Source organism: Anabas testudineus, chromosome 4, assembly GCF_900324465.2.
Source record: "Anabas testudineus chromosome 4, fAnaTes1.2, whole genome shotgun sequence".
Classification (NCBI taxonomy): domain Eukaryota; kingdom Metazoa; phylum Chordata; class Actinopteri; order Anabantiformes; family Anabantidae; genus Anabas; species Anabas testudineus.
In genome coordinates this window covers 21,445,748-21,458,762 of record NC_046613.1, presented here as the reverse complement: position 1 = coordinate 21,458,762, position 13,015 = coordinate 21,445,748, and the positions used below count along the sequence as shown (strand labels likewise).

Sequence of the window (13,015 nt, the reverse complement as noted above, 5' to 3'; positions counted from 1 at the left end):
CTTTCTGTGATTTATTAATTTGTTTTTCTGTTCTTTCTGCTACCGTTCCTCTCTCTCTCCTTTACACAAATCTGTTCTTTTATTTTTACATTTAACATTCTGCATTCTCATATCTTTCTCCTGGCTTTCTTGCTTATGTTTCCTCTAATTTTTTTTCCCATGTAATTTCTTTCAAATTTTCTTTTTTTGTTTGTGTATCTATACTCATCACCCATTTTCCTACTCCCACTGTAGAAAGGTTTGCGGACCCTGGTGGTAGCATGTCGCCACTTCAGTCCAGAAGAATACATAGATGTAGACAAGCGTCTGAACAGTGCCCGCACTGCTCTGCAACAGAGGGAGGAGAGACTACAGGAGGCCTTCAGCTACATTGAGAAAGATCTGCAACTCCTGGGAGCCACAGGGGTTGAGGATAAGTATGAAGACTTATATTGTGTTGTAATATCATTATGATTATGATTATTATTATATATTAGTGGATTGACTGTTTTCATGGCGACATTTGTCTGATGATTTTGCTAGTTCAGTCTTATCTGGGGCAGGCAGCGGTGCAAATGAAAATATGAAAGTTCTGAAGTAAACAGAGATTAAAGAATACTTAACCACACTAATATTAAATAAGTGTTAAAGCTCATTTAACAAATCAATTAAATTTTGTTTGACGTTAATAAAGAATTGGGGCGTGATAAAACTGTAGAAAAAAACAGACCGATAAACACAGTTTAGGGACAGTCTCCAACAAACAATGTATAGTCAGCAGGGAGATGGAGATTTCATCTAACTGGGCCTCTCTGGAAATTATCGTTGATGTGTGTTTGCATCCGCTCGCCATCTGCTCCTCACATAAGCCTCTTGCTTCTCCCACTCATTTGTATCTCTTCTCCCTGTTTTCTCTCTCCTGCTCTGTTTCTTGATCTGGAATGAATTCCTCCACAGGCACACATGGTCACAATCAAAGGACCACATCTATTAAGGAAGTCTAGACTAAAATTTATGTGTTTTAGTTTAATATTACCCTCATTATGACTGTTAACTATGGTCAGAAATAGGACAAACATTCTAAACACAACCAAGACAGTTATTAGGAATATGTGTAATGAATTGTGAACAGTTATTTATAGTAAGAGCATCAAACGTACATTGAAAAAAAAATTGAAAGAAAATACTCTTTCCTCCTTGTCTCCCTCCCTAGACTCCAAGACAAAGTCCAGGAAACCATTGAGGCTCTGAGGCTGGCTGGGATCAAAGTATGGGTGCTGACAGGGGACAAACATGAGACAGCAGTCAGTGTCAGCCTGTCCTGTGGCCACTTCCACAGAACAATGAACATCCTGGAGCTCCTGCAGCAGCGCTCTGACAATGAGTGTGCTGAACAGCTCCGCAGACTGGCCAAAAGGTAACGTTTAATGCTGGTGATGCCAGTGAAACCAATGGGGAAGGACAGTTGTGAAGTCACGTGTGTGTGTTTACCCTGTGCTATCCTTATTAATCTTCTCTCTTATTCTGTTCTTTTCGGACTATAGAATAAAAGAAGACCATGTTATACAGCATGGTTTGGTCGTGGATGGCGCCAGTCTGTCTTTAGCATTGAGGGAACATGAGAAGCTCTTCATGGAAGTGTGTAAAAACTGTTCAGCTGTACTGTGCTGTCGCATGGCCCCACTGCAGAAAGCTAAGGTACCAGTGCTTTGCAGTACTGTAGAGGAGTGGAATGGTTTCAGTGACATTGTGTATTGTTGCCGCTGTATTTCATTTTGGTGCTATACATTTCTGTGATGTATTAAGAGAAATCTTTAAACTTTCTAAAATTTAGCCCATGTGTCATTGTTACCGTGCTCTTTCCAGGTTGTGCGCCTATTAAAAACATCTCCAGAGAAACCCATCACCCTAGCTATTGGGGATGGAGCCAATGATGTCAGTATGATACAAGAAGCCCATGTGGGCATAGGTAAATGCTCAGCATACACACACACACTGTGGTTTCATTCTCCACTGTATTCATGTTCTGCAGTGTTGTTTTCAAAATGTGGTGCATATGTCTACAGGTATCATGGGGAAAGAGGGTCGTCAGGCCGTGAGAAACAGTGACTATGCAATTGCCAGGTTTAAGTTCCTGGCTAAACTTCTGCTGGTCCACGGTCACTTCTACTACATTCGAATAGCTACGCTTGTACAGTACTTTTTCTACAAGGTAGGAAATATCTCAAGGATTTTTTAAATTCAAATACACTCATTTATCATGAATAAATTTCTGAGATCTCCCTCTCACACCAACCCCTTAGTAGCCATGGAGGTCATTTACAGATTGTGTTCAGCCATGTCCCCCTTCACTGCAGCGTTTTTTAATGTTTCTTTCCTTCACTCTGTCTTTTCTAGAATGTGTGTTTTATCACGCCCCAGTTTTTATACCAGTTCTTCTGTTTGTTTTCACAACAAGTAAGTCTCTTTACCTTTCTATGTCTCTCTCTCTTTCATATGTTTTTTGTCATTTGTTTTAATGTTGCACAGCTCTTCATTAGGGCCATTTACCTGGATTATTTTATTGATTGTACCAGGTTTTGTTTATTAAACCTACTTTTTAAGGTTTGGTGTCCAATTTGATTTCCATTTTTTAATTTGATACCAATTGTAGGTTTTGAAAAGATTAGCTAACAAGGACTTCATTGAGATTGTCATTTTCAGTAGATCAGCACAAATGTGTTATTAAGGTGATTATTTTGGAGGTTGATGTAACGATGCATTGGGAGACTCTGTATATGACTACATTCATCCTATCGCTGTGTTTTGTTTGAGTTAGGTTTATCAGTTTTGGCTGATAAGTTGATGTTGATTGACATGCTGTATGTCTATTCTAGACCCTGTACGACAGTGTTTATCTGACACTGTACAACATCTGCTTCACATCGCTGCCCATCCTGGTGTACAGTCTGTTTGAACAGCTGGTCCATCCACACGTACTACAGAATAAACCTGGCTTGTACAGGTAAGGCCATGTTTAATCTGTAGCTGCACACGACAGATAAGTGTTTATTGGAAGCTGCTTTGTCCAGTTTTCATATATTTGAACCATCTATATGCAAAAAATTGTATGTTTGATCATTAGCACAGATAGCTTTATGTGACATGCTAAGTAAGATCAAGCAAAAAACATAAGGAACACCTCTTAATGTAATGCACTTAAGTACGACTCCACCACCCACTGTGACAATATTGTGTTTTATTAAATTGTGAAGTGTGAAAGTGTACCTAATAATAAAATGGTGTAAATTAAATATAATAAAATTGCCAATTAGTGTATATCCTCTAAGAATTTTTTTTTGTCCCACAGGGACATCAGCAAGAACTCTTTGTTGTCTTTCCGGACGTTCTTGTACTGGACTATGTTGGGCTTCTGTCATGCCTTTGTCTTCTTCTTTGGATCCTACATCCTGATGGGAGAAGACACCACGCTTATGGGAAATGGACAGGTGTGTATTCCATATTAGAACTGGCCCAGTGAGAGGATTTTCCAAAACCAGGAAAATGTTGTTTCAGAGTATAAACAAATGCAAGAAAACGGTGCGTGTGTGTGTGTGTGTGTACAGGTATGTGTGTTCTGATGAGATACTGTTATTGATTGGACTGGTTGCCTGTTGGTGGTAAAGTCAGTCCTTCCCTTTATCTTACCCTGTTCTTATCTACCTGTCATTCTATCTTTTTGTTTGTCTGATTGTCTCTATATACTGTAACAGCATGTATGTCATTCACTCATTACTGACTAAGTTCTGGTCATTTTAACTCTTCTTATTATATCTCCTGTGCCACTGGTTCTTCACAAAATCTGCTTCCTTCTCTTTTCTTTCTTCTGCTTGAAGTTTGGTATTTCAGAAAGCACTCACTTCTACTGCTCTATCTTTCTCTTTCTGTTCAGTCTTTTGTTGACGGCTCTTTTTTTCCCCCCTTCTGCCTTCATGCTGTGCATGTCTTCAGATCTTGCGAGCTAACAGGCAGCTGGTAAGAGTCTGCTCTGCAGTTGGGTAAATGTCTCCTTGGGGAGGGAACTAACACCAGGGTTCCTCAAAAAGTTTTTCTACTGATAATGATGATGTAGAATAACAAGACAGCACAGATGTACTTTTATCTTCAAACCACAGTGGATGATTGAACCCTGATGCTTCTGGTATATTGTAATCAGTTTCAAGTCCTCCTTTTTCCTTTCAGTTTACTGTTCAATGGCTCTTTCTCAAATAGAAATTCACACATAGATAATGTGTGTAATATTCTCACATATAAAAAACACGTTTCACATGTAAGGCCAATGCAAGGAGGAACTCCTAATTTAATCATATTTATTTATTATTTATTAGATTTGGTAAAGGAAAAACAACTGTTGTTTTAATTGTGATATGAATAACAAATAAAATAAATGAACTTGAACAATTTTTCTTTAATGGTGCCTGAATTGCTTTCTGTTTCCCAAAGTATCTCTGTGGATACATCCTACTTCCCTCACTATTAATTTTCAGTGCTCAGGTTCCAGCAAGGTCCTAAATTGGTTGTCAACAAAATAGTCCTCACCCCTGTGGCTTTCAATCTGTACGTAAAGTGGGGGGGCTACTGCCCGTAGTGTCATAGTAGGAAGGCAATGCCTCAGTAGTGTAACACCACACAGCCTGTTAACTGGGGCTGGTTTCTTGTTAACTGCACGTCTGTAAACTAAAGTATGAGTCTGTTCATCATCAACCAGATGGAGAAGGTTGCATATAAACTGTGATTCCACATGTTGCAATACTTTCCTATTTAGTTGTATTATCATTATGCTGGAGGATGTTTTTTAAATTTAGCCACTGTTTCCATGTTTTATAGTCCTCTTTGTTTTTACTTTGTAATAGTGTTGTCTGACCGTTGTGTGTCTGTTTTGTAGATGTTTGGAAACTGGACATTTGGAACTCTGGTCTTTACTGTCATGGTCATTACTGTCACATTAAAGGTAAATTACCCCTAATTATATGTTTTCAGTACAAGATAGCCTGTTAAGAATTATGTTTACGAATCATTATCTGGTATTTCACGATTATAAAATATTTTTTGACATTTATCTTTTAACATCTATTATATTCTATAGGTTACTTTAACTTCTGAGCATTCACAGCATGAGACCTTAATTCCTCAAAGCTAAACACCTCACTATATTCTGCAGGAGTAAATCAAAGGAAAGACAAAATGTTGGGCTTATATTATGAAGTAACGAAAAGCACATTTCTACTGGGATGCTCATGTTGTTCTGTGTCAGCTAAACATTAAGCAAATAGCTGTTGGCTAAAACCTTAGCCATATCCTCAATCATTAAAGTATATTTTTGAGTCTTTTTTTGAGGAGTTTTGCCCACAAAAGGTTTTGAGATGATGGCCACTATGTTCATTAGCAGAAAGCACAGTTGAATGTTTAGGTCCACAGAGACAAAGATGTATTGCCACAGTGCCGGTAATAAATACTGTATGTTGTGAAGTAGGGGGATGATGTCAGTGACCATTAACTGTGGAAGATTATTTGTCACTGTTTGGGGTCAAGGTCTCTTTTACAGCACCTAGGCAGATTGCTTAGGTGCATTGATCTGTCTTCCTCACCTAACTTTATTTTCTATGTGTGCACATAATGACAGCTTGCTTTAGAAACTCATTTCTGGACGTGGATGAACCATTTTGTGACGTGGGGTTCAATTGCCTTCTACTTCATCTTCTCTCTATTCTATGGAGGCATCATCTGGTAAGAACGGCCTCTCACAAAGTTAACAAATTGTTTAATCTGTGATGTAAAAAGCGTAGCTTTAAAACTCAAAGAAAAGACTTTGTTGTGGTGTTACAATGTCCTTCTTCTCAAACTATACGTCTAAGCACTAAGCCTCGTAATGCTGTGAGAACCCTACATTTGGAAAATCTTACTCTGTAATGATCATGCATCAGATATTCAGAAAAACTAATTGGTGTGAATGAATAACAAAAAAGTGTTAATCATGTAGTTGACTTAGTTCATAGTTTTCTTTTATATTTTAGTAGTCTAATTAAGAATAGCACAAGCTGGTCATTGAAATACCTATACCAATATCCCCAATCTCATATCATGATACTAAAAGAACTACGAGAACCATGATACCAACATAAGTAGTAATATAACAACAACCATACAACTTTAAGTCATAAAACCTAATCGTGGCTCTTATTTTCTGTAATATCATTTTGCCTTCCACAAGTTTTCTATTGAAACGGACTCATCTGCTGTAAGAGAGGGGTATAAATTGTGCACATACATTTTTATGATCATAATGTTGATGTCCAGAGATGGAACAGGCTGATTTACACCAAATGTAACTTGGCCTGTGGCAGATAAATCACTGAGGGTTAACTGTGTTTATCTGGGGGGTTTGTTAAATTGATAACATCAGTCTTGACCACTTCGCCCATGCCAGTCGGTCTCAGACTTGTAGGAGCCAGTCTGATAATACCAAACGATAATTATAATTTGTGGTCTGACATCTGCACAGGTTGTTAAACTCTGTGCTCTCTGGGAGTAATAAAATCACTCTAAGAGCAAGACTCCAACTGTCAGTGAGACCTGAATTTAAAATGTTGAAGGCAGAGTGACTGAGCCAAAATGTCACATTCAGACAAACAAAATTATAGAAGCTTCCCACCACTCATAAGAATAAACCTTTAGCCTTCTGCTGCATTGTGTAATCATTGTGTTGTTTCTCTTCCAGGCCATTCCTCCACACCCAGGACATGTACTTTGTCTTTGTGCAGCTGTTGTCTAGCGGTTCGGCCTGGTTCGCCATCATCATTATTGTCATAACTTGCCTCTTTCCTGATGTGGTGAAGAAGGTCTTCTATAGACATCTGCAGCCCACCAGCACACAGAAGAGTCAGGTAATATAAGGAGAAGGAACAGAAAGTAATAACTGATATGTGTTGTTGTCTTTGATAGGCATTTCTCTAAAGTGGATTATCTCTTTGATAGTGAACAGTTCGACTTTTGTTTAAACGTCCAGCATTTATGTATTTATTCCCCAGAGCTTTCAAGGTCTTTCACATGCCCTGCACTCTGTAAGCCTGACTCCAAGGCGCAGGGTAGTCACTCAGTTGAATCACTGTTTTACTTACATATTTTTTTGCTTAAACATTTCTTCTAAAATTTCTGGTGTAGCTCTGGTAAGAACCGCAGATTGTTTTTCTCCAGAGTTGTATTTGCTTGTCTTGGCTCTCAATGATGGTGAATCTTTAATGTGATAATAGCATTAAAGTGCAGTTTGAAACTTGCATTACTTTTTTGCTAATTGCTGGTTAGGTGACTGCAGTCAGCCTTATAATTAATAGGGATAATTGGACACTAGCTAGTTCATGACCAAAGCTTTAAGCTAAAAATAGCAGCTGTTTTACATAAAGATTGCTAAAAACCCATTTTTATAGGTTTTTGGTTGTTCTACATGATCGTCAGGCCTTCTCTCTAAATTAAATTATCATAAGGATAAAATGGCGCAGGGATGAACAAAAGCATTCCTGTAGTTATACTGCTTTCAGTGTGCAGTGTTAGATTAAACTCTTATTTCTATAGAATTGAAAATTATATTTCCTGTGTGTGAAAAAAAAGTTTGTAGGAAGAAAATATACTATAAGGTCCAAGTGGAATCAGATTCTAAACGATTCAGTTTTCATGATTCTCTCAGCCTCTGTGGTCACAAGTAACCCAACTCTTTTACAGGAATAGCATGGTTTTGAGTTGCATACACACACAATGCATGACTTCCCTCTGATCCAGTAAGCACACACATACACTGCTCGTCCAAACAAAAAGTCACACTCTTATATTTCGTTGGACCTCTTTTAGTTTTGATTACAGCACGCATTCACTGTGGCATCATTTCGATAAGCTTCTGCAATGTCACAACATTTATTCCCGTCCAGAGTTGCATTCATTTTTTGCCAAGATTATGTATTGATGATGGGAGAATCGAACTGCTGCGCAAAGTATTCTCCAGCACACTGCCAAGATTCACAATGGGGTTAAGGTCTGGACTCTGGTGGCCAATCCATATGTGAAAATGATGTGTCGTGATGTGTGGTCAATGAACCACTCTTTCACAATTTGAGCCAGATGAATCCTGCCATTATCATCTTGGAATATGTCCGTGACATCAAGAAAGGAAAAAATCCATTGATAACCTGGTCATTCAGTATATTCAGGTAGTCAGCAGACCTTATTCTTTGGGCACATCACGTTGCTGAATCTAGACCTGACCAACTGCTCCCATCACTCTGGAACAGGGTAAATCTGGACTCATCAGACCACATGACCTTCTTCCATTGGACAGTTCTTAACCCAGTTTTAGTAGTTTCTTCAATCTCCTTAGATGTTTTCTTTTCTTGATTCATGCCAATAATTTGACCCTTCTGAAACAGGTTGACATCGATTCCACGACCACAGGATGTGTATAAGAAATGAGAAGCTACTCACTGCATCATTTAGGGTTAAATAACTTGTTGCCAGCTGAAACATAAACATCCATGAAGTAATTATCCAGTAAGAGACTCCTACCTATTTGCTTAGTTAAATCAAGGTGACTTTTTTTTTTTTTTTTGGACGAGCAGTGTAAGTACATAGATAAGCACACAGTGTGTACGGTCACCTCTCAGCAGACACACACTGTTACTGCATTGATTTGTCCAGCTGGGGTCTGTTTATTTTTTATTGTTGGACCTTCCTCCTTTCAAAACTCTCCTGTTGTTTCTCAGAAAATTGACATCCTTTTCCAGTCCTGTGTGGTGTTTGTTGTTTCTGCTCTAACCTGTGTCCTGTTTTGTCTTTGTATGCACATTCCCCTCTAAACATATTGGAACAGCGAGGACAATTTATTTATGTTTGCTGTACACCGGAGACACTGGGTTAAAAAGATGAATATGAAGCAAAAGTTGAAAGTTTCAGCTTCTCTTTGGTGTTTGCATTTACACCTAAATGCATCAAATAACATAGAATATAGCATCCTTTTCTATCAAATGACCACAACTTGAATTGAGCAAAAGAAAAATTATTTTGGGCTGATAAGACCAAGATTGAGCTCTACCAAATTGAAAGAGAGACAATTAAGGAGAGGAATAAAGGATCTGCTCATGATTCAAACCACACATCTGTGAAGCACAGTGGAGGCATTGTCATGGCCTTGGATTTTATGGCTGCCTGTGCAGTATTTATTGATGATGTAACTAATGGTGATAAGAGCAGGATGAGTTCAGAGGTGTGAAGAAACATCTCGACATCAGAACTAATTGGAACGAGCATCATCATACACCTAGTTGCAGCCTTATCCATTGTTAATTTGTTATGACAAACAAGGGATTTAACAACCAAATATGAAATTGAATTTACTCTAAACTAACTCAGATGTCTTCACTGTACAGCAAACACAAATAAATTGGCTTTGCCTTTTAAATGCTATTTTAGCAGATGCTGAGAGTGGGTTCAGTATTAATTGTGTGTCTGAATGTGTGAGAGTGATTTCTAACTTCTCCTCTTCTAACCTGTGTCTTGTTTGTTCATCCTCGTATCCTCTTTGTATATTCTCCTGTTGTAGATGTATTCCAACCGCGTGGCAATAGGTGATGACTTCATCGCTCTGCAGCCTCTCTCCAGAGCCAAGAGCCAGCTGGGCAAAATTAGGTAGAGGAGATGAGACTCGGCCCTCGGCTTAAAACACATCTAAAAATCAATTCAGTAGACAGAAGAAGTATCCCATGAGTGCTTTATTCAGAAGCAATATTTCTATATTAGGAAATTTTGGCAGGAATGTGTATATTTTTGTCAACCGTCAATACTGGCTTGCCATTCCTCCTGTTGTGATGCTGCTCTTTCTAAATTAAGTTTTAGTTCCATTAGCATGAAAATGTGCACTTGGAATATTTTTGTCTCATATAAACTTCTGCAGTGCAACTTTAGGTCTTTCTCAAGTTTTTACTTTTCTGGAAATCAAAAATTTGATTTTTCCTTTATAATGTCTAAGGCATAAAGGTGTTCACATCTATTAAATTCTTAATTGGATTCCCCATGCAGTGACATGTTGGTAGCACCACATGTTCATGCTTAAAATAAGTATGAAAATGTAATTGGTACTTCAAAAAGCAGGTTACAACTTTGTCACGAATACAACAATTAAATTATGTTTTTCATGTGCTTCACATTTAAACTTCAGACCAAACATTAACTATAAAAAAAATATACCACAGTTATTATAGAATTGAAAATGTAAAAAGTTTTACATGTTTTGTAAGATTTATGTGTAGGTTAGTGCAGAGGTTAAAATGCTTGTAAAGATCGGAGTCATATACAACATGGAATAGAAACATTGCTTTACGGGATAAGCACTCCTGTTTGTGTCATACAGTACAATAATTCTCCCGGTTCTGGACTGGATTTAGTCCTACTTAGACCTGTTTCTAACATTGGCAGTGTCGTGCACTGTTAGTGTTGGAACTCAGACTTCAGTTCCATGTCTGTGACTGCATGCCTTGCTGGAGCCTATCAGCATTCTTTGTATTTGTATAAGAGGAGAAAATAGACATATTTTGGCATTGTTGGGTTGAAGATGATGCAGAAGAATGTGACATAAAGCATTTCATGCATGTGTTCCATTTTGCTGAAAGGGTGTCATAGGGAATGTGTTCTGAGACCACTACCACTCCTGCCTGCTACAGCATGGTACAGTCATTGCTCCCCCCACTGCATGAACAAGTGGATGAGTGAAAGTGAACGAATCAATATCACGTCACATGAGAACCCTCATCGACTTGATTTAAACTGCTCCTTACTCCTTGTAATGACATAGCTATGTTTTCATACAGTGGTCATCCTTGTGGTCCTGAGTCACAATTTAAAAGGCCTGTTCTGTTTATCATGTCCTATTTCTGCATTAAACCCAAATCAGAACACCTGGTCAGACCTGTCTCTGACCATCACCTAATGGTCTTGTCATACAACCGCAGTGTGGCATGCCATGCTTGTGTTTAAGTCACATATCAGTCAATTGCATGGTATAGCCCCGTAAACCTCCCCTTTATTGTATCTATAGCATGAGCCATCCTCTCGATCCTTGAATTCCCTCAGACTGGTTCCACAAATTGTGGGCACCTGCCTCACTTCAGAGATGTCCACCTGCATGGATTCAGCACACCCACAAAGCAAGACTGAAAACCTGCTATTTCTGCATGACAGTGTCTTGAAGTGGTCTGGGCTGCCGTGTGCACCAGCATGATGTTGTCCTGTCACAGCATGACAGACATTTGTGTTATTAAATGACTTGGACTAATTACTTGAAGATCTTATAGTGACATTTGTCATAGCAGATATCATTATAAATACACTGAGAGGGAAATTGAAAACAAGTGTTTGCGAGCTCTTGTTTTAAAAAAACATCATTGGTCTTGGACTAATCTTAATTATTGTATTTATTTTAGAGCATAATTTGCTACATACTATAGCATACTAATTTGTATGGTTATAAAGCACCTGCTGTAAATGTTGCCACTATGTTATTATAGGGTGTTTATTTTATATAGTGGTATATAATAATTAGTTGCAAGTTTAAACATGTGTAGTTTACATTTCATTAATATATTTCATTATATTTGGTTAGATAAAAAGATGCCTTTGATAAAAAATGTGGTGGTGGAAACACAACTTTACAGAAACAAAATAAGATTACAAAAACAGCCTCAAGATGACAGTAACGTTCTGAAACAGTTGGGGCAAAACTGATTATAACCTTCATGGAGAAATGACTGATTGCAGGGCTGTTACATTACACTGCATTAGTTTATTAAAACCTGAGCGTACAATATGTTCCAACTCACTAATAATATAGGCAGTGCAGGTGCTATCCTGCAAACTCAATGAGCAGAGACAAATTGTAGACATGCTGATTATTAAGTGTCCTGTGCATTATGGTAAGGGAGCGCACAAAGGACAGGTTATGCAAAATAGATCATATTTCTTTAGTTTGATTAATTTGTCTGTTGAATCTGTAGAACTACACATGATCCTTACTTTGGGTTCAAAATCAAAGGGTGTATTCATATTAAATTGCTGTATAATGCAGTTTAAGCAGTTCTTTTGGAAGAATCCGAGTATTATTTAGTCTTAATTCTCTAATAAGATTAAGAACGAGATGATCACAAAAGAACCCAGAGGGCTCTCCTGGGTTTTCGTTGTTTGCCTACCCTGTAGCACTGATAGATTCAGCAGCAGGTTAATTGGTTTGGATGCTAATAGATTTGCTCTTATCTGCACTAGAAAAATCCGTTTCCCTTGGGACACCTCTCTTGTGCCTGCAGCTTCTTTCTGCTCATTTGTTGCTCGGTTTTACAGCTATTTCTGAGCTTAACTGCATTCTCATCAGTGCGTTCAGTTGTCTCTGCTTTTGTGAGAAATTAAAGCCCTCCTCTAGTGACCTCATCAACTCACTCAAATTTTCTGAAAGACCTTTTCTCAAGCAGTGATTTTTTTATATCTCATAGTCCCAATTAAATGAGGTTCAGCAGGGAAATAAGACCTCGAATGCTCATTGACTGCTTGAAAAGGCAGAAAGCAGCTGGTCTTATCCAGCTTGTAAGACGACAATTTGCTCTGAAATAGATTGCTGACGAGGTCACTTGTAAATGACTTTAAAAAGGTAACCAGCATTAAATTTGTCTCTATACTCAATGTTTAAGTGTGTTAGAGCATTACTGTGTAGAATAAGGGTCAGAAATTTCTTCAAATGAACTGCCCTTCTACAGTTCTGCCTGGACTGACTGCTTGCTTACTAATTAACTAATTAATCTGCTGGTTAGTAATTAAGCAGCACTGAAAATCATATTCAACTTCACTTCGACTGTTTAGGCTTCCATTGAGCCTTAAAGAAAATAGAAGTCTTCTACAAAATAAAATGATAATGATAGGAAACCATTTCGAATTATCCAAATATGGTTTCCTGAAACGTGGCCTAGTTTTGACA

At 38.1% G+C, this 13,015-nt stretch overlaps 1 protein-coding gene across 1 annotated transcript in view; it reads left to right on the top strand.

The window, feature by feature from the left end:
* Window positions 1-13,015, top strand: part of atp11b (ATPase phospholipid transporting 11B (putative)) — a 42,572-nt gene that overhangs the window by 18,832 nt on the left and 10,725 nt on the right. The window contains exons 18-28 of the mRNA XM_026346325.1: window positions 235-416; window positions 1,193-1,396; window positions 1,524-1,677; window positions 1,846-1,948; window positions 2,046-2,191; window positions 2,377-2,436; window positions 2,856-2,983; window positions 3,329-3,467; window positions 4,904-4,969; window positions 5,642-5,745; window positions 6,737-6,902. Of these exons, the coding sequence (XP_026202110.1) occupies window positions 235-416; window positions 1,193-1,396; window positions 1,524-1,677; window positions 1,846-1,948; window positions 2,046-2,191; window positions 2,377-2,436; window positions 2,856-2,983; window positions 3,329-3,467; window positions 4,904-4,969; window positions 5,642-5,745; window positions 6,737-6,902 (1,452 nt within the window). The remainder of the gene's footprint in view (window positions 1-234; window positions 417-1,192; window positions 1,397-1,523; window positions 1,678-1,845; window positions 1,949-2,045; window positions 2,192-2,376; window positions 2,437-2,855; window positions 2,984-3,328; window positions 3,468-4,903; window positions 4,970-5,641; window positions 5,746-6,736; window positions 6,903-13,015) is intronic.